General features: G+C 46.1%; 1 protein-coding gene across 1 annotated transcript; it reads right to left on the bottom strand.

Annotated features, from left to right (window-relative positions):
• Positions 1-340: 340 nt before the first annotated feature.
• cd302 (CD302 molecule) lies at positions 341-17,471 on the bottom strand. The gene is made up of 6 exons (XM_015966588.3): positions 17,163-17,471; positions 2,017-2,142; positions 1,822-1,932; positions 1,465-1,644; positions 1,361-1,381; positions 341-1,258 (listed from the first exon to the last, which is right to left on the bottom strand). The coding sequence occupies exons 1-6, from the start codon at positions 17,251-17,253 to the stop codon at positions 1,056-1,058; spliced, it is 732 nt and encodes a 243-aa protein (XP_015822074.1). The 5' UTR covers positions 17,254-17,471; the 3' UTR covers positions 341-1,055.
• Positions 17,472-19,271: the final 1,800 nt, after the last annotated feature.

Here is a 19,271-nt window from a genome sequence, read left to right on the forward strand (position 1 = left end):
GCTTAATTTTGAGAAGGTGTTTTTAATACAACCCTCAAAAATCAACCGTTCTGAAACGTTTCCAGGATCTACGATCACAACTTTGTCCCAATGAAAGGTTTGGAAGAGACGAAGCATTCACCCCAAACGACCCAAAGAGCTCTGCTATTTTCCTTTGCCAACACATTTCTTATGAAAGAAAATAAACGGGAACAAAGTCCAGATTTCACTGACTGGGCATCCTGATCACACACCCACCACCAAACCTCCATTTAAACCCAAAATCTGAATATTCCATCTTAAATATTTTGTCCAAACCCCTGAGAGGAGGAACGATGATCAAAATTTTTAACTGGTGGCAAAGCGTGCAGACAAATTTTAAACTACTGTTTCAGGGCAAGCTTTCTTTTTTGTTTCATTTTACTTTGAATAATAAAAGCTAATCAAACTCATCATATAAATGCAGAAAACAGCCACTCAGTCGTGCTGTAGCTGGGTTAGCGTTTAGCTATATACGTACATGTGCAATCTATATCTTGGATTGATTCATACATCTAGAAATACGGTTTAGAAAAAGTGGCTTCTTTGATTTTAAACAAGAAAATGAGGTTTGATTGTGTGCTCCTATAGATTCAGGAAATCGCATTTAACTTCCATTTCATTTTTATCTCTGCTGCATAAAATTACTTTCTAATGTAGTGCTGAAACTCTAAATCTGTGCAATAGTCCTGTAACAGATGCTTTACATTGGCTCAGAACACATTCACCCTTTAAAAAAAAGTAATTATAAGTCAGAGTTTTTACCTTTAATTTTTTAGGCTTTCTAGGTGTTCATGGTGGTATATTTAAAGATCTATGTAGAAAATACACCAATATGTTTGATCATTACAAATTACTTAAAAGCAGTAATGAAATGTGCATTAGTGAAGGTGTTAGTTTGGCATCCTTTCCCCCCATCAATCAAAAACATCATTGGTCAATAACGAAGCACAAAAATGGGCTCGTTTGTGCAGAAAACACCAAGCCAGTGAGAAAGGTCTGATGATTTGAGTTGTGGGAAACATTAGAGAGTTCTCCTATGGTACGCTGTTGGTCTCCTCAGCCTCCACCAGGCAGGACTGGTCGTTTTCCAGGACTCGGAACGGCGGGTGGTACTCGAACGCTGTGAAGACGCTGGAGCCAAGATTGTGCCTTTGGTGCAAAAACCAAATAACCGCAGAGACTCCCATGATGGCCACCACGCTGAGAATGACTAAGGCGGAGATCAGCGCGTTGGGTTCTGTGGAGAACAAGAAACAATGCAAGGAAGGTCCTAGCGCTAAATCACAGAGGAGGGGAATGCTCAAACAAACAATAGCAAATAGCTCAAAGGTGGACTTACGCTGCCTGGGTGTCTCCGCTTCTGAAAAACAAAACAGAATGCATCCAAGACCAAACACTCAAACCCAAACAATTACTTTGTGTAGCCTAAACAAGAGGACTCACTCTGAGCCGCCTCACAGACCACTCCGTTTTCCACGTCATCCGAGCAGCTGACGTTTTCCCACTTTCCCGTGTTGCCTTGCAGAGCCACACACGTTTCTGTTGGCAGCAGGTCCGACAGACCTGTGCTCTCCCAGTTAGTGTAGGTCACTGGGTTCTCATTTAACCACCTCATGGTATCACCTGAGCAGAAATGAAAGAAAACATGTCTCACTGTGCCTGATAGCAGCATGTCCAACTAAACACTGTAAAACAAACAATTTTCCACCTTCCCATCAGGTCCAATATCCAATATGACAGATTACCACTTAGAATCACGACCAGTGTGGTTTCACAAACCTCTGCTTACACAATACTTACTGTTTGTGTCATAATACATTCCCATCCACATGACAACAACACCTTTCCACACCTCACGACTATATTTAATGACAAAGTCATTGTCTTCTGCACTCTGGATAGTCAAAAGCTCTAGAAAGATGATAAAAAGAAGCACAAAGATGAGAATGTGGGTTTTTGGTTTTAGGGACAAAGCATTTTAAACGGCTGGCGTACCAAATCCTCGGCAGAGGGACCTTGCTCTCTCAAAAGTGTAGCTCTTGACATAGTCTTCTTCTCCATGGACAAAGTGGTAACACTTGTCTCCGTTGGGCACCCATGTTCGTCCATCTGCAGGGCAATCTGAAAGAAAAATATTTAAAGGTGCAGTAGAGTACTCCTTGAACTGTCACCTTATCGTGGTGGAGGAGTTTGAGTGCCCTAATGATCCTAGGAGCTATGTTGTCTGGGGCATTTTGTGCCCCTGGTAGGGTCTCCCATGACAAATTGGTCTTAGGTGAAGGGTGAGACAAAGAATGGTTCGGAGGATCTTTCATGATATACAATCAAAGAGTCGGAATACCCGGCCCGGAGGGTTACCGGGGTCCCACCCTGGAGCCAGGCCTGGGGTTGGGGCCCATGAGCGAGTGCCTGGTGGCCGGGCTTTCGCCCATGGGGCCCGGCCAGGCCCAGCCCGAACCGGATACATGGGCTCATCCAACTGTGGACCCACCACCCGCAGGAGGAACATGAAGGGTCCAGTGCAGTGTGGATTGGGTGGCAGACCTAGGCGGGAGCCTTGGCGGTCCGATCCCCGGACAACGAAACTGGTTTTGGGACATGGAACGTCACCTCGCTGGCGGGGAAGGAGCAGGAGCGGTACCGGCTAGATATAGTTGGACTCATCTCGACACATAGAATTGGCTCTGGAACCCAAGTCCTTGAGACGGGTTGGACACTCTCCTTTGCTGGAGTTGCTCTGGGTCAGAGGCGGAGGGCTGGGGTTGGCTTTTTGTTAGCCCCAAGACTCTCTGCCTGTGTGTTGTGGTTTACCCAGGGGGACGAGAGGGTAGCTTCCCTGCGCCTTCGGGTCGGGGAACGGGTCCTGACTGTTGTTTGTGCTTATGGGCCAAATATCAGTTCAGAGTACCCACCCTTTTTGGAGTCCCTGGGATGAGTGCTAGATAGTGCTACATCAGGGGACTCCATTGTCCTGCTGGGGGACTTCATTGCTCACGTGGGCAATGACAGCATGACCTGGAAGGGTGTGATTGGGAGGAACGGCCCGCCTGATCTGAACTCGAGTGGTGTTTCGTTATTGGACTTCTGTGCAAGCCGCAGTTTGGCCATAACGAACACCATGTTCGAACATTAGGATGCCCATCGGTACACTTGGTACCAGGGCAGCCTAGGTCGCAGGTCCATGATAGACTTTGTAGTCGTATCATCTGACCTGCGGCTGTATGTTTTGGACACCCGAGTGAAGAGAGGAGCGGAGCTGTCAACTGATCACCACCTGGTGGTGAGTTGGATCAGACGGCAGGGGAAGATGCCACGTAGACCTGGCAGACCCAAACGCATAGTGAGGGTCTGCTGGGAGCACCTGGCAGAAGAACCTGTCAAGACGGTCTTCAACTCCCACCTCTGGCAGAGCTTTGGCCACGTCCCAAGAGCAGTGGGGGACATTGACTCCGAGTGGGCCTTGTTCCACTCTGCAATTGTTGAGGTGGCTGTTGCTAGCTGTGGTTGCAAGGTGGCCGGTGCCAGTCGTGGTGGCAACCCCCGTACCCGCTGGTGGACACCAGAGGTTCGGGGAGCTGTCAGGCTGAAGAAGGAGGCCTACAGGGCGTGGCTGGTCTGTGGGTCTCTGGAGGCAGCAGACAGGTAATGGATAGCCAAGCGGGGTGCAGCAGTGGCAATTGCCGAGGCAAAATCTTGGGCGAAGGAGGAGTTTGGTGAGGCCATGGAGAAAGACTATCAATCAGCTCCAAAGAGGTTCTGGCAAACTGTCCGGCGACTCAGGAGAGGAAGGCAGCAACTCGCTCACACTGTTTACAGAGGGGATGGGGAACTGCTGACGTCAACTGGGGCTATAGTCGGACGGTGGAAGGAATACTTTGAGGAGCTCCTCAATCCCACCTACGCGCATTCCGAGGAGGAACCAGAGCTGGGAGACCTGGGGATGGACTGTCCAATCTCGGGGGCAGAAGTTGCTGAGGTAGTCAAACAATTACACAGCGGCGGAGCCCCGGGGGCGGATGAGATTCATCCTGGGTATCTCAAAGCTATGGATATTGTAGGGCTGTCGTGGTTGACACGTCTCTGCAACATTGGGTGGTTATCGGGGGCAGTTCCTGTGGAGTGGCAGACCGGGGTGGTGGTCCCCATCTTTAAGAAGGGTGACCTGAGGGTGTGTTCCAACTATAGGGGGATCACACTACTCAGCCTCCCTGGAAAGGTCTACTCCAAGGTACTGGAGAGGAGGGTCCGATCGATCGTTGAATCTCAGACTGAGGAAGAGCAATGTGGTTTTCGTCCTGGCAGTGGAACTGTGGACCAGCTCTATACCCTTGCAAGGGTGATGGAGGGGGCATGGGAGTTTGTCCAACCAATCCACATGTGTTTTGTGGATCTGGAGAAGGCTTATGACCGTGTCCCCAGGGGCACCCTGTGGGGGACGCTCCAGGAGTATGGGGTGGGTGGCTTTCTGTTAAGGGCCATTCAGTCCCTTTACCAGAGGAGCGTGAGTTTGGTCCGCACAGTCGGTAGTAAGTCGGACCTGTTCCCGGTGAGGGTTGGACTCCACCAGGGCTTCCCTTTGTCACCGGTTCTGTTCATTACCTTTGTGGACAGAATTTCTAGGAGCAGCCATGGTGTGGAGTGTGTCGAGTATGGTGGCAGGAGAATCTCGTCTCTGCTTTTTGCGGATGATGTGGTCCTCCTAGCTTCATCCAGCTCTGACCTTCAGCTCTTGCTGGGTAGGTTCGCGGACAAGTGTGAAGCAGCTGGGATGAGGATCAGCACCTCCAAATCTGAGACCATGGTTCTCGACCGGAAAAGGGTGGCTTGCCAACTCCGGGTCGGGAGAGGTCCTACCACAAGAAGGAGTTTAAGTATCTCGGGGTCTTGTTCACGAGTGAGAGTAGGAGGGATCGGGAGATCGACAGGTGGATAGGTTCGGCATCTGCAGTGATGCGGACGCTGAGCCGATCTGTCGTGGTGGAGAGGGAGCTGAGCCAGAAAGCCAGGCTCTCGATTTACCGGTCGATCTACGTCCCAATCCTCACCTATGGTCATGAGCTTTGGGTAATGACTGAAAGAACGAGATCGCGGATACAAGCGGCCAAAATGAGTTTCCTCCGTAGGGTGGCCGGGCTCAGCCTTAGAGATAGGGTGAGGAGCTCGGACATTCGGGAGGGACTCGGAGTAGAACCGCTGCTCCTCCAGATCGAAAGGAGTCAGTTGAGGTGATTTGGGCATCTGGTCAGGATGCCTCCTGGACGCCTTCCTGGGGAGGTGTTTCGGGCATGTCCTGCCGGCAGAAGGCCCCCGGGTCGACCCAGGACACGTTGGAGAGGTTACATCTCCAATCTGGTCTGGGAACGCCTTGGGGTCCTTGGAAGAGCTGGTGGAGGTGGCCGGGGAGGGGACGGTCGGGAACTCCCTAATTGGGATGCTGCCCCTGCAACCCGGATAAGCGGAGGAAAACGACGACGAGTAGAGAATGTTTTTCTGGAGCATTTTTTAATCATTTTACATGAAATGTTCTTTACATAGCAAAGGCACACAAACATTAATATTTATATCAAGAAAACCAATCATTTCTGTAATGTGAAATAATGGAAAAACCTCATCCAATCATTGTGTCCCACTCTTAATGATTGGATCCTGATCCTTCCTCAAACTTCCCTCTCTTCGCAATCCCCTCAAAGTGCACGAATCATGTGTTTTTGGCTTGGAGCAGCTGAACAGGAAGCAAAGCCTGAGCCGGGTTAACTAGTGTTCCGTTTATGGTTTTGTTAAAGATTTTAGAAATTGTTTTATTGATCATGCATTATGACATTAAAATCTTTCAGCTTTGTTTTATTGATCATGCATTATGACATTAAGATCTTTCAGCTCACGTCTCTACCATGAGAACAGCGTGCCAAAGCACTGTCTGACTCCATGATTAAAACACTCACATCTTGACTCCCCAGAGAAACTAGAAGTTTCTGTTCCTGAAAACCACTGATAAGAGGTACTACCTAAAGTTTCACCTTATGTGTTCTTCTTTTCCATTTTAATGACTGTGTAATCACTTCTAATAAAAGACCTAGCTGAGCCAAGTGGATTTCAGTCTAAGTTGGGACGTGAAGACACACACACATGCCCCATCTCACACTCCGCTTTGCAAAGTTGCTCTAAAAGACAACTGTCCTTCTCCAGTTTGTGTTTCTTTGATATTGGTGGCAGAATTAACCCATCAGGTATGTTCATTTAATTTTTTGTAGTTGTTTTACATGCTCTGTTTCTGTTCTTGTTCCCATTATGTGACGGACCTGTCGTCTGTGAACACAGTCTGTCTTCCGTCGGCTGGCAGAGCCGTGCGTCTAACATATGCCTGTGTGTGAGGCCATTTGAGAGGAGAAAGCGAAGCTGCTTGTCTAAAGGGTCGACGCTGTTGGAGATTCACCTCGGAGCTAATCGAGCGGTGATCGAACAAAAACAAATGTCCAGATTAGGGCTGGACGATAATTGAATAGTTCAATATATCCATCAATAGACATGTGGAGCAATAGGAAAAAAAATTGGTCGATAAAACTTTGATAAAAAAAAATTTCCATTATAATTATTTTTCATTTTTATGTAACAGGTAGCAGCAGACTAGACTCACTACTTATTCCTAACCAATCAAAACCACAGACTCGGGCAAACTACTTCACCAGACCCTCCCCTTCTCAAGCTAAAACAGAGCACGAGACAGCAAGATGTCTCAGCAAGGAGAGACGGAGAAAAACAAACAAGCAAACAAAAAAAAAGGCTAAGGCTGCACCTAAAATATATTTTCTACAATAAAAAGTGTTTTTCAATAATTATCTATATCGATCAATATAAAAAATTGTTGGACATACTTTTATGTCTATACTGTCGACTAGTCCAGATCCACTCGTCACACTCCAAGCCTCAGCATGTTGAGGTTATTTATAAGAAAAGAAAGTGCAGTAGGACGAGTTTGTGCAGTTGACATAAATAAATGATCTTGTTGCATGAATCTAAAGTCAAAAACAAGCCTGCGTGTCTAACCATTGAAGCCTTACTCAGATGTGGTCATGCAACAGAACAAAGATCTTGAGTACATCAGCAAAAACTATGAGAAAGTCAGAAAATGGAAATAATCACTGAGATGTCAAAGTCCAGAGCTCAACCTGATAGAAACACAGCCGAGGAAGCGTAATCGAGCCATGTAGAAACTAGCACTGGTAAACCTCAAAGCACACGTAGAATAAACAACAGGCTAAATGAGCTCCACAAAGACATCAGAGACCGATAACAAGAGAGTTACCCAAGTTAGTGCTAACGAATGTGGACACAGTTGTTCCTTAGGTCAGTTCAGGAGCTTGGCCTGTTTATGTGTTTAATCTTCTTTGGGTTGGGGGCTAGGTTTAGAGCAAGGCAAGGAAGCTTAATTTATATAGCGCATTTCATACACAGAGGCAATTCAATGTGCTTTGCCTTAGCAAGAACATTAAAATCAATGTGACAGAAAATACAGTTTAAAAATTAAAAGGAAACAAAGTTAAAGTTTAATGGTGAGCAGTTACAGTGCAGAGTGTGCAGCATAAGAACAGTCATTCAAAGGCTGACGAAAACTTGAATGTTTTCAACTTTGATTTAAAAGTCATTAGAGTTGGGGCACGTTTGAAGTCATGAGGAAGCTGATTCTATCTGTGAGCAGCATAGTGACTAAAAGCAGCTTCACCCTGTTTGGTTCTGACCTGGGGTTCTACCAGCTGAAAGCTTCCTATTGATCTCAGAGCCCTGCTGAGCATAAATACCTGAAGGAGAACTGACACGTATTCTGGCCCCATGCTATTGAGTCATTTATAAACTACCATAGTAGAAGTAATTTGAAACTAGTTCTGTAGTTTACTGGAAACCAGATATCTAAGAACAGGAGTGATGTGCTTGGTTCTCTTGGTTCTTGTTGAGACTCCAGCAGCAGCATTCTGAATAAGCTGCAGTTTGTTACTGGGTTCAGTAAAGACCAGACGTGTGTATATATAAAAAACTTTTAGAAAAATCATGTAACAAATCATGTAGATAGGTAAAAATCTATGAGTGTCACAGAGCAAGTACACAGAGCAAACAAACTCGACCCAGATGCTGCTCCATCGACACCCAGCGAAATATGCTATTATCCTATACCTGTGATCACTGGCTTCAGAGGAAGGTCACAGACAGCAAACCGCTTTTGCAACCTTCAAAACCTCCGCTCGCTAAAACCAACTCCCCCCGAAGACACCCACCTGTCTATGGGACTTTGGAACTGCCAATCAGCAGTAAACAAAGCTGACTTCATTACCGCACATGCAAACCACCTGTCACTCGATGCACTGGCTCTCACTAAGACCTGGATCAAACCATGTGACAATGCTACCCCATCTGCTCTCTCAATTAACCACACTTTCTCCCACACTTCTCGCGCATCTGTCCGAGGTGGTGGAACGGGCATGTTAATTTCCAATAAATGGATATACAGTCAGTTGCTACCCATCACTAAATACAACTCCTTTGAATACCATGCCATCCAGGTAACTACCGAAAAAATTCTTTTTGGTTGTCATATATCGCCAACCAGGTCAACTCAGTGACTTTCTTGATGAACTCGACACCCTGCTCGCCTCCATTCCTGAGCACGACTGTCCCACAATGGTCCTTGGAGACATGAATATTCACCTGGACAATCCCAGCGCATCAGGCTTCCTGTCACTAATGTCATCATTTGATCTAAAACTAGTACAAAGTCCTCCAACTCACAAAGCTGGAAAAGCACTTGACCTAATTTTCACCAGAAACTGTGCCATAGACACAATCTCTGTCACACCGCTGCATCTTTCCGATCATTACTTCATCCATTTCAGCACGACTCTTCAAGGGAGGTCCACTGCTTCCTCCCCAATGGTCTCATTCCGCAGCAACCTCCGCAATCTGGGACCCATCCACTTCTCTCTTGTTGCCTCCACTCTTCCATCTCTCAGCACATTCTCTGCTTATGAAGTTAATGATGCCACCGAGTCACTCTGCTCTTGTCTTAACAACTTGTGCCCTTCAGACACTAGACCTGCTAGATCCTCTCAGTCACACCCTTGGCTAAATGATACCCTCCGGTCTCTACGCACCAATCTTAGAGCTGCGGAACGGAAATGGCGCAAAACAAAAGATCCTTGTGATCAATTTAAATTTCAAGAATTACTGTCTTCATTCTCTGCCAGCATCACTGATGCAAAGAAAGCTTTCTACACTGACAAAATTCTCAGCTCTACTGACTCTCAGAAACTATTTTCAACATTCAAAACTCTGCTCAACCCTCCATCTCCACGTCCTACCAACAATCTTTCAGCTGACACCTTTGCCTCATTCTTCACTGACAAAGTGGCAGCTATAAGCAAACAGTTTACTCAACTGGCCACTCCTGAACATTCGCTACCACAAACTTCTTCTAGCCCAACCATCTCAAGCCCTACTGCTTCATTTTCCTCTTTTTCCCCTCTCACTGAGAACTGTGTGTCCAAGCTTCTCACGTGCAGCCGCCCTACTACATGCCCACTTGACCCCATTCCGACTAAGCTGCTCCAAGCTATTGCTCCTACAGTAGCCGCAGCAGTCACACGTGATCAACGCTTCATTGACATCCGGTATATTTCCCACCTCTCTCAAGCATGCTCAGGTTAAACCGCTGCTAAAAAAAAACCCCATCTCTTCCTCAAAATCATGTGGAGAACTACCATCCTATCTCTCTCCCCCCTTTTCTGTCCAAAATCATTGAAAGGGTGGCTTTCAAGCAGATCACAGAATACCTCTCACAAAACGGTCTGCTTGACCCTTACCAATCTGGGTTCAAAAAGGGCCACTCCACTGAAACTGCTCTGTTAGCAGTGATGGAATCCTTAAAAGAAGCTAGAGCGACTGCCAAATCCTCAGTGCTTATCCTGCTCGACTTATCGGCTGCATTTGACACTGTCAACCATGGCTTCCTTTTGTCCACACTCTAGCATGGGCATCACAGAGAAAGCACACGCCTGGTTTGAATCGTACCTCACAGGACGATCATTCAGTGTATCTTGCCTTGGACAATCCTCTACCATGCACCATCTTGCCACAGGAGTCCCCCAGGGCTCTGTACTAGGACCTCTTCTCTTTGCCATATGGCACATGGCTTCTCCTACACTGCTATGCAGACGACACCCAGCTCTATCTGTCATTCCCACCGGACAACCACACTGTCTCTGCACGAATATCAAACTGTCTCTGACATATCAAAATGGATGAAATCCCACCCTCTCCCACTCAACCTCTCTAAAACTGAACTACTTGTCATCCCAGCAAAACCATCCATAAAGCACAAGATCTAAATCCAAAATGACTTCATATCTCTGGCTCCTTCAAAGGCAGTTCAAATCTGGGTGTTGTGATTGATGAACACCTGACCTTTAAAGATCATGTTGCCTCTGTTGCTCGTTCATGCCACTTTGCGCTGTATAACATACGAAAGATCAGACCATACCTAACACAACATGCCACCCAGCTCCTGGTGCAATCTACGGTCATCTCCCACCTCGATTACTGCAACGCCCTTCTCACAGGTCTTCCAGGCTGTACTGTGAGAAATGGTCTAGAACGCAGCGGCGCGTCTGGTCTTCAATCAGCCAAAAAGAGCACACGTCACCCCTCTGTTCATTGAGCCCCACTACCGCTAGCAGCACACACACAGGATCGTCGGCTAGTAGTGCCTACACCACGCTCAGGACAATCCAGACTAGAGCCCTGCATGGGCCTAAAATCTGAGCCCGTGTCCGGCCCGGCCCGGCCCGGCCCGAGGGGGTGGAGCTCCAGCCCGAAAAGGTTTTCAGGATTCTCTGGCCCGGCCTGAGCCAGACTTTTTTTTTTAACCAACTAAATGAAAACAAAGTGCGTCAATCCTGACCAATGTGTTAAAAGACATGCAGGATCCGATCAATTTGTTTTTCCCTCGTTTACTGTCACAGAGATAACGGCGCACTGGCTCTGGTGTTAATCAAGTTAAATTTTATCTCTTTCCCACAATTTTCACAAGAAAACAAAACAGTCAAAAGCAGCGCTTGTGTTGACCGGACAGTTCCCGTATTTGACGGTTTATTTTGACGGAGAAAGAATAGAAAGAATTACCCCGACGCATGCAGACGAACTGACATTTTATTCGTTACACACATCGCAGATGTAGCTAAATCACCCAAGAAAAGATTCCCATCTGAACTTCTGAGCTGCTCAGCGCAGCTCGCCGTCAGCGCATATGTGCACAGCGAGCTGAAGTTGTGGAGATTGGTTTGGAGCGCATTGCAGAACCAGAGCGCATGCGGGAAGGTTCCTCCCACTGAAGCGAGTGTTTTCCAAACCCTGTCGCTCAGAGAGACTTGTCACTTAGAAAATGTTCCCTGATTATGAAACTTTGGCTGAATAGTGCTTGTTCCTGTCTCCAATATGGCGACGCATCCAGGAGCCGTCTGAGGAGAGTTCCAGAATCTCTTCAGCTCAGACAGCGCCTATGATTACACACAAGCGTGACCCGTCAACCCGATCTCACAGTAAGACTGGGTTGGACCTGTTCAGGTTTACGCAGACAATCTTTACATAGAATTGATTTACAGATATAAAATTAATTCAGTAAAATATAAAGCATTTTATTTAAATATCCATTCATTAATTTACAAGCACAGAGAGCCGCATCAGATGGATGGAAGAGCCGCGGGTTTTGACATATTTTCTCCAGGACCAGAGAGGACGCAAACTCGATACATCTCTTTTATTGTGAGGTAATAATTTCTCCGAGTTTTGCGGTTGCAGGCAGGAGTAGACATGCACGCTGCAGGTGCAGGTGGTAATTGTCAGAAATTCAGCGGGAGCGGGCAGGAGCGGGATGAAGAAAAGAGTCCCGCGCAGGGCTCTACTGCTGCGTTTGTGTTTCAATTTTTTTAATGAATTCGATTAAAAATAAAGGCGCCCGGCCCATGTCCGAGGTAATTACACAGTCGTTGGCCCGAAGCCCGGCCCGAGCCGACCCGAGGGCCTGGGGCTTCAGTGCAGGGCTCTAATCCAGACATCGTTCCACAAATGTGGAATGACCTACCAAGCACTACCAGAACAGGGGCTTCCTTTTCAATTTTCAAGAAACTCCCGCTCTTCAGAGAGCATCTTCTAAACTAGCACCCTCACTGAACCCGTCCCCCGTCTCTACTGTCCACTCCGTGTTCCCTCCTCTCCATGATTGATGTCAAGTTGTTGTTGTTGTTAGCCTCAAGGGCAACATGCTGATTATCACTTGTAAGTCGCTTTGGACAAACGTGTCTGCTAAATACATAAACATAAACCTATAGAAGTTCAGCAGTGTAATTCTGGTCCTTAAGTTTCAGGTAACTTGACAGGTACAAACATTTACGCACTTTAATATTCTGGATCCTCTGGTTGAAAAGGAAGATCAGATCAAAAAGAATAAAAATGTTCCAGTTGTCAGAATGTCAGACTTTTTTTTAAAAAGGGGAAATATGCAGATGTGGTTTGCTTTTAGCACCCCCTAGAGTCTGTCTTAACTCACTGTAGTAAAACCAAAAGTAAAACTCTTCTCACGGCATTTGTGTTTTTAACATCTTAATCCAAATGCTGAAATATCTCATCCGCCTTCAATAGTTTCGACAGGAGTGATTCATCACTAAAATCAAACAAATCAGCTGTGTTAATGATCTAAAACATGCTGGAAACATGCTGGAAGCAGACCACTTTACTATTGACAAGGGACCGGTCTGGATACTTTGAAGTTGCAAGTGTGGTATTCTGGCTACAGTGGTTGGTGGGATCTAAGTGATATTTCATGAACCCTGTAAAGGGTCATTTAAGCACATACTGGCTCAAGAAAAGCCATCCATCCACTTTCAATCACATATCTGGGGTTGGGTTGCAGGGGCAGTACTCTATGCAGGGAGGCCCAGACTTCACTCTCCCCAGCCACTTGGGACAACTCCTCTGGAGGAATCCCAAGGCGTTCCCTGGATAGCTGTGAAACACGGTCCCTCCAGTGTCCCGGGTCTTCCCTTAGGTCTCCTCCCAGTTGGATGTGCCCGTAAAACCACACCAGAGAGGCGTCCAGGAGGCACCCTAACTGGATGCCTGAGCCACCTCAACTGGCTCCTCTCGATGTGGAGGAGCAGCTGGTCTACTCCGAGCCCCTCCCAGATGACAGAGCTTCTCATCTTTAAGGGAGAGCCCAGCCACCCTGTGGAGAAAACTAATTTCAGCCGCTTGTATCTGCAATCTCATTCTTTCAGTCACTATCCAAAGCTTGTGGCCATAGGTGAGGGTAGGAACGAAGATCGACCATTAAATCAAGAGCTTTGCTATTTGGCTCCAGAAAATAATTTACATATATGAAAAAGTTTCACAGTATGCCTTTTATCTGCATGGAAGTGGCTTTTTAGGAATCATAAAAACCCTAATTAAGCTAGCTTGTCAATTCCTGAAAAGTCTGATGTACAACATCCCTAACCCTAATATAACATTCACAAGTTAATGCCAAGCCCCCACAATGCGGCTCAGAAACTGGTCTCAACCCGGAAGTACCAAAAATTGCAGTTCCACCCTCATCCGCTGGGGGCTGGTGTCAGAAGCGAGCAAATTCTCATTGATTCCTATGTTGAAAAATACCAATTTCACAGCAGAAATAAACATGTTTATAGCCTGATACCAAAACATGTTTTTTGTTTAAATTATCTAGTTTACACTCATGACAACTCTGAGGGGGGGTGAATTTTTTCTCACTCTTCTGTATTAAAAGCCTAAAATTCTGTATAATTAATGAGCATCAGACCCACGTGACCACAGAACTAGCTCCATGGAAAGGCCTCAGTAGAGCCTCGGCCTGGCTTGGAAACTGTTCCGGGATTTTGAGTCTCTGTTTGTGTATTGTGTTTTGGATATTTTTTGTGCAAGTGTTGGACAAAATGACTTGCTGTGGCATTAATTGCACTAATAGAGCGTCCAAGGAGTCTCCACTTCATTTTTTACTGTAAGTAAAATTATATTTATGTATTTTAGGTCACTGCCGAGCTGAGCTTAGATTTTAACATGTACTGTTTAACCATGAAATTTAAATGTAATAGGGTAAAACCCAGTGCATTTAACATAATGCTGCACTTTAGAAAATGGGTTGAAATATAACATGTTGGTGGAGCTGGGTTCCAACTATCGGCTTGTGGAGCTCTCGGGAGACCGATTTTTTCCACCTGGTTCTCCCCTCCCCGCAGCTCAGTGCATCTCTGTCTGATCGCGGCTTCTGTCTGCTGCGCGGGCTGACGGCTTGTAGAGCTCTGGGATGGAAACCTTTCCACCCGGTTCTCCCCAGCAGCAGCTCTGTGCATCTCAGATCGCAGCAGCGCATGTCTGCTGTGCAGCTGCCGGCTTGTGGAGGTCTCGGAGACCTCTGTATTCCACCCGGTTTTACCCAGCGGTCAGCCCGGCGTATCTCTGACTCAGAAGCTCTGGTGTGGTGCACAGTTAACTCCGGTTGTAGCTAGGTTGCTACCTCCGTTAGCTTAGCTCCCACCTCCACATTAGCTTTGGGTTAGCTTCAGGTTAGCTTGTAGCTAGTTCGACCGGGTGTCGTCAGTTGATCCCAGCCTTACAGCCCCACCCTCAGCTCCTCCTCTCTTCCCTTTTGTGGAATTGTCTGGGCTTGACGGAACCTGTGACACGGTCAAAATGGTGGTGGTGGCCGCCTCCCATTTTAGTACAAAAGCTTATTATTGGAGTGTATGGAAACCCATTGTCCATATACAGGTGCTGGCCAGTAAATTAGAATATCATCAAAAGGTTGAAAATATTTCAGTAATTCCATTCAAAACGTGAAACTTGTACATTATATTCATGCAATGCACATAGACCAATGTATTTCCGATGTTTATTACGTTTAATTTTGATATTTATAGGTGACAACCAATGAAAACATCAAATCTGGTATCTCAGAAAATTAGAATATTCTAAAGGCCAATGAAAAAATGTTTGTTTCTCTAATGTTGGCCAACTGAAAAGAATGAACATGAAAAGAATGTGCATGTATAGCACTCAATACTTAGTCGGGGCTCCTTTTGCCTCAATAACTGCAGTAATGCGGCGTGGCATGGACTCGATCAGTCTGTGGCACTGCTCAGGTGTTATGAGAGCCCAGGTTGCTCTGATAGTCGTCTTCAGCTCCTCTGCATTGTTGGGTCTAGCGTATTGCATCCTCCGCTTCACAATACCCCATAGATTTTCTATGGGGTTAAGGTCAGGCGAGTTTGCTGGCCAATCAAGGACAGGGATACCATGGTCCTTGAACCAGGTGCTGGTGGTTTTGGCACTGTGTGCAGGTGCCAAGTCCTGTTGAAAGGTGAAGTCTGCATCCCCATAAAGTTGGTCAGCAGCAGGAAGCATGAAGTGCTCTAAAACTTCCTGGTAGACGGCTGCATTGACCCTGGACCTCAGGAAACAGAGTGGGCCAACACCGGCAGATGACATGGCACCCCACACCATCACTGACGGTGGAAACTTTACACTGGACCTCATGCAACGTGGATTCTGTGCTTCTCCGCTCTTCCTCCAGACTCTGGGTCCTTGATTTCCAAAGGAAATGCAGAACTTGCTTTCATCAGAAAACATAACTTTGGACCACTCAGCATCAGTCCAGTCCTTTTTGTCCTTGGCCCAGGCGAGACGCTTCTTGCGCTGTTTCATGTTCAAGAGTGGCTTGACACACGGAATGCGACACCTGAATCCCATGTCTTTCATGAGTCTCCTCGTGGTGGTTCTTGAAGCACTGACTCCAGCTGCAGTCCACTCTTTGTGGATCTCCCCCACATTTTTGAATGGGTTTGTCATCACAATTCTCTGCAGGGTGCGGTTATCCCTAGAGCTTGTACACTTTTTTCTACCACATTTTTTCCGTCCCTTCGCCTGTCTGTTAATGTGCTTGGACACAGAGCTCTGCGAACAGCCAGCTTCTTTAGCAATCACCTTTTGTGTCTTGCCCTCCTTGTGCAAGGTGTCAATGATTGTCTTTTGGACAGCTGTTAAGTCAGAAGTCTTCCCCATGATTGTGGTGCCTTCAAAACAAGACTGAGGGACCTTTTAAAGGCCTTTGCAGGTGTTTTGAGTAAATCAGCTGATTAGAGTGGCAGCAGGTGTCTTCTATATTCAGCCTTTTCAGAATATTCTAATTTTTTGAGATACCAAATTTGGAGTTTTCATTAGTTGTCACTTATGAATATCAAATTTAAATGTAATGAACATTGGAAATACATTGGTCTGTGTGCATTGCATGAATATAATGTACAAGTTTCACGTTTTGAATGGAATTACTGAAATATTTTCAACCTTTTGATGATATTCTAATTTACTGGCCAGCACCTGTATGCATGTTGATGGTTAATGCTAAAACCTCCCAGTGTATCATTTTGTTTTAAGCTCAATGAGTTTTTCAGTACATAAACTAGACAAATATGTGCCCTTCAAATGTATTCTATGTTCAGCCCATGACGTTATCACCAAAGCAAAAAGACCAAAACATAAATTTAAGAAGTTGCAACTTTGAGTCATGAAGCAAACAGTTTTAACTCGTGACAAGTCTCTTCCCCTTTAACAATGAACTTTTTCCGAAATGATTGCAAATCTTTCTACGGTTCTCTCTTCTTTATTTAAGCTCTGATTATTTAACAAACAAACAAACAATAAATATGCAACATTTTATCAAATTACTTCACAGAGTGGTCCAAAAAGACTCAGTATATTTTTTTAGAATGTCCTTGTTTCGCTTTGATCTGAACGTTAGTATTAGCGTCAAAGTAATTAGCTACTGATCAAAGTAATGGTAGGAGCGCGGTGAGCGCGTGCGTTAGTGATTGGCAGAACAACAGTGTCGAGACGCAGGGAAGTTTATAAAAAGCAACAACTTATCTGTCCCCTGTAAAGTCCACGACGACGTTGCTTTATGTATATAGAGGACGAGCGAAGTTCAAAGCACCTACTAGGAGGCCCTAATCGGCGATTAATCGACAAAAACGTGGTTTAATTACAAAAACACCGCGTTCGTTTAGCTCATAGCAAACATTTAAGAGCCTCACCTCCCGCAGAAACCCGCTGCGAGCCGACACACAGCAGGAAAACACAACTTGTAACGAACAGGGAACGGGGACTTTTCTTCCGCGGCTCCATGACAGCAGCTGCGCCACAAAACACAAATCCTGCTGCAGCTCCGAGTTTTTCAGTCAGAGTACTGTTGCTTTCTGCTCCCAACAGCGTGAGCTTAAAACCCCGCCCACCATCCACCCACAGCAGGCAAGCAAGGCTCGGACATGATGCATAAAGCTCAATACAACAGCACTCATCTAAAATGAAACGCAGTCACTTATTTTAGCAGTAAAGTATGGGGAGAAATAAGACTTAAAAGATCTGCGAGTGTTTCTCCCATAGGCATCAATTAAGAACAACTAAATAATCATTTTGACCATAATCTGCAAGTAAAAATTTAAGCTACATTAAGGTAGTTAAAATGAGTTATTGTTGATTCTTTAAACCCCAGGAAGATGTTTATGATGTTCACGCATAAACCTGTAGATGGCGCTGCAGGCATGGTGTTCAACATTAAAAAAATAATCTGATTTACCGTAAATCCTCTAATACAGGCCCGGGCCTGTATTTGACTCAAGCTCATCAAGCTCCAGGCCTTTATTGGAAGGAGGGCCAGTATTAGAGGCAGGCCTCTATTTCTATTTGAGCAAAATGAACTAATGGTTCGCTGGAGTTTTTGACAATTAAAATTGCGCCCACATTTTCAAAGTTAAACACATTTCTTTTAACAACGGTAGTTTCTGCTTCAGCCATCTCCCCCCTCCCCCTGCGCAGCAGCCGCAAACTCACGGATGCGCCTGCAGCCTCTCGGAGTTCCTGCTGCTCTAAACATTAAAATAATTATTTCATTTTCTGTTCCTCACTTCTGATGACCTTCAATGGTGTCTGTTTGTTGCAACACCAGGTACAAAAACTAACTTGTTTTTATTTGACTATTTTTCTGTCCTGTCTGTTTATTATCTTCCTGCATCTCCTCTCAATCCTAAAGAGAAACTGCTACCTGGGTTCATATATATTCACCTCATGAGTTACCTTTGAACTGCAGTTCTAAAAGATCTACCGACAGTAAAAACAGCGGAGCGCTCGCTGTTTGGCGGCCGTATCAGTGATCAGTGCATCGGAGGACAAGGTGATGCCCGCAGCGCCCCGCTCCACAGCAGCGAAACGCATCAGGCGCAAATAAAAGACAGAAAACATTAAAGGAAATGAACTGACATGAACGATCGCGTGTCAGTACCTACGGTCTGGCACAGCGCGTTGCTGATCACAGAGAATGTGATCATACGATAATTCAATAGGGAGCGTGGTTTCACAGACGCGGAAGTGATAGCGTCGGTGAAACGCCGGCTGCTCTAGGAAACCCCCGAGCGTTCGAGCGTCAACGAAGTGACACGGAAATGCCGGGCTTTCCAGAAGTAAGTAAGATAACTTACTATGAGCTGATAGTTCGTTGGATTGATCGGTAGGTTGGAAACTCTGATCGTGAATCTGAAGAAACGATGACTGAGTGGTGAGCTGGAAAGGCGACTTCCGTTTATAGCCGCGGTTTGTGACGTAGGTGCGACGTGGAGGGAATCCCCGCGAGGGGCATGCTGGGAGTCCCTACTTCGCGGATTTTCACCTATCGCGGCCAGGTCTGGAACGCATCTACCGCGATAAACGAGGGATTACTGTAGTTCATACAACCCCTACTGCTGCTCTCCAGAGTGTTCTGCAGCATAATCAGCACGTTCTCTTTGAACTTGATAGTGTAATGACCTGGCCGGGGTTGTAAGCCAGGTGCATTCTGGGTATTGTGTTATATGTGTTTCCTATCGTTCTGCTAGTTCCTATGTGCTGATTTGCGTGTTGTGTGAGTGTTATGTAAGCCACAGGGAAGGTGATGTGTGTTCTGTGGAGCGGGTTGAATTAGCATGGTTAACTGACACCATGACTCTGTGTGGTAGGAGCGTGATAGAGGATCGTGTCTGTAGCGTTACAAAGTGTTGAAGAAAAAGCCTCATAAAGGTCTGCGTGAACACCTACTGCCTTCTGCTGGTTGATTTGGGGACTACCGCTGGGACGCTCGTACTTGCTTGTTAATTCCATTCGGCCACAATAAG

Source organism: Nothobranchius furzeri, chromosome 14, assembly GCF_043380555.1.
Source record: "Nothobranchius furzeri strain GRZ-AD chromosome 14, NfurGRZ-RIMD1, whole genome shotgun sequence".
Lineage (NCBI taxonomy): Eukaryota > Metazoa > Chordata > Actinopteri > Cyprinodontiformes > Nothobranchiidae > Nothobranchius > Nothobranchius furzeri.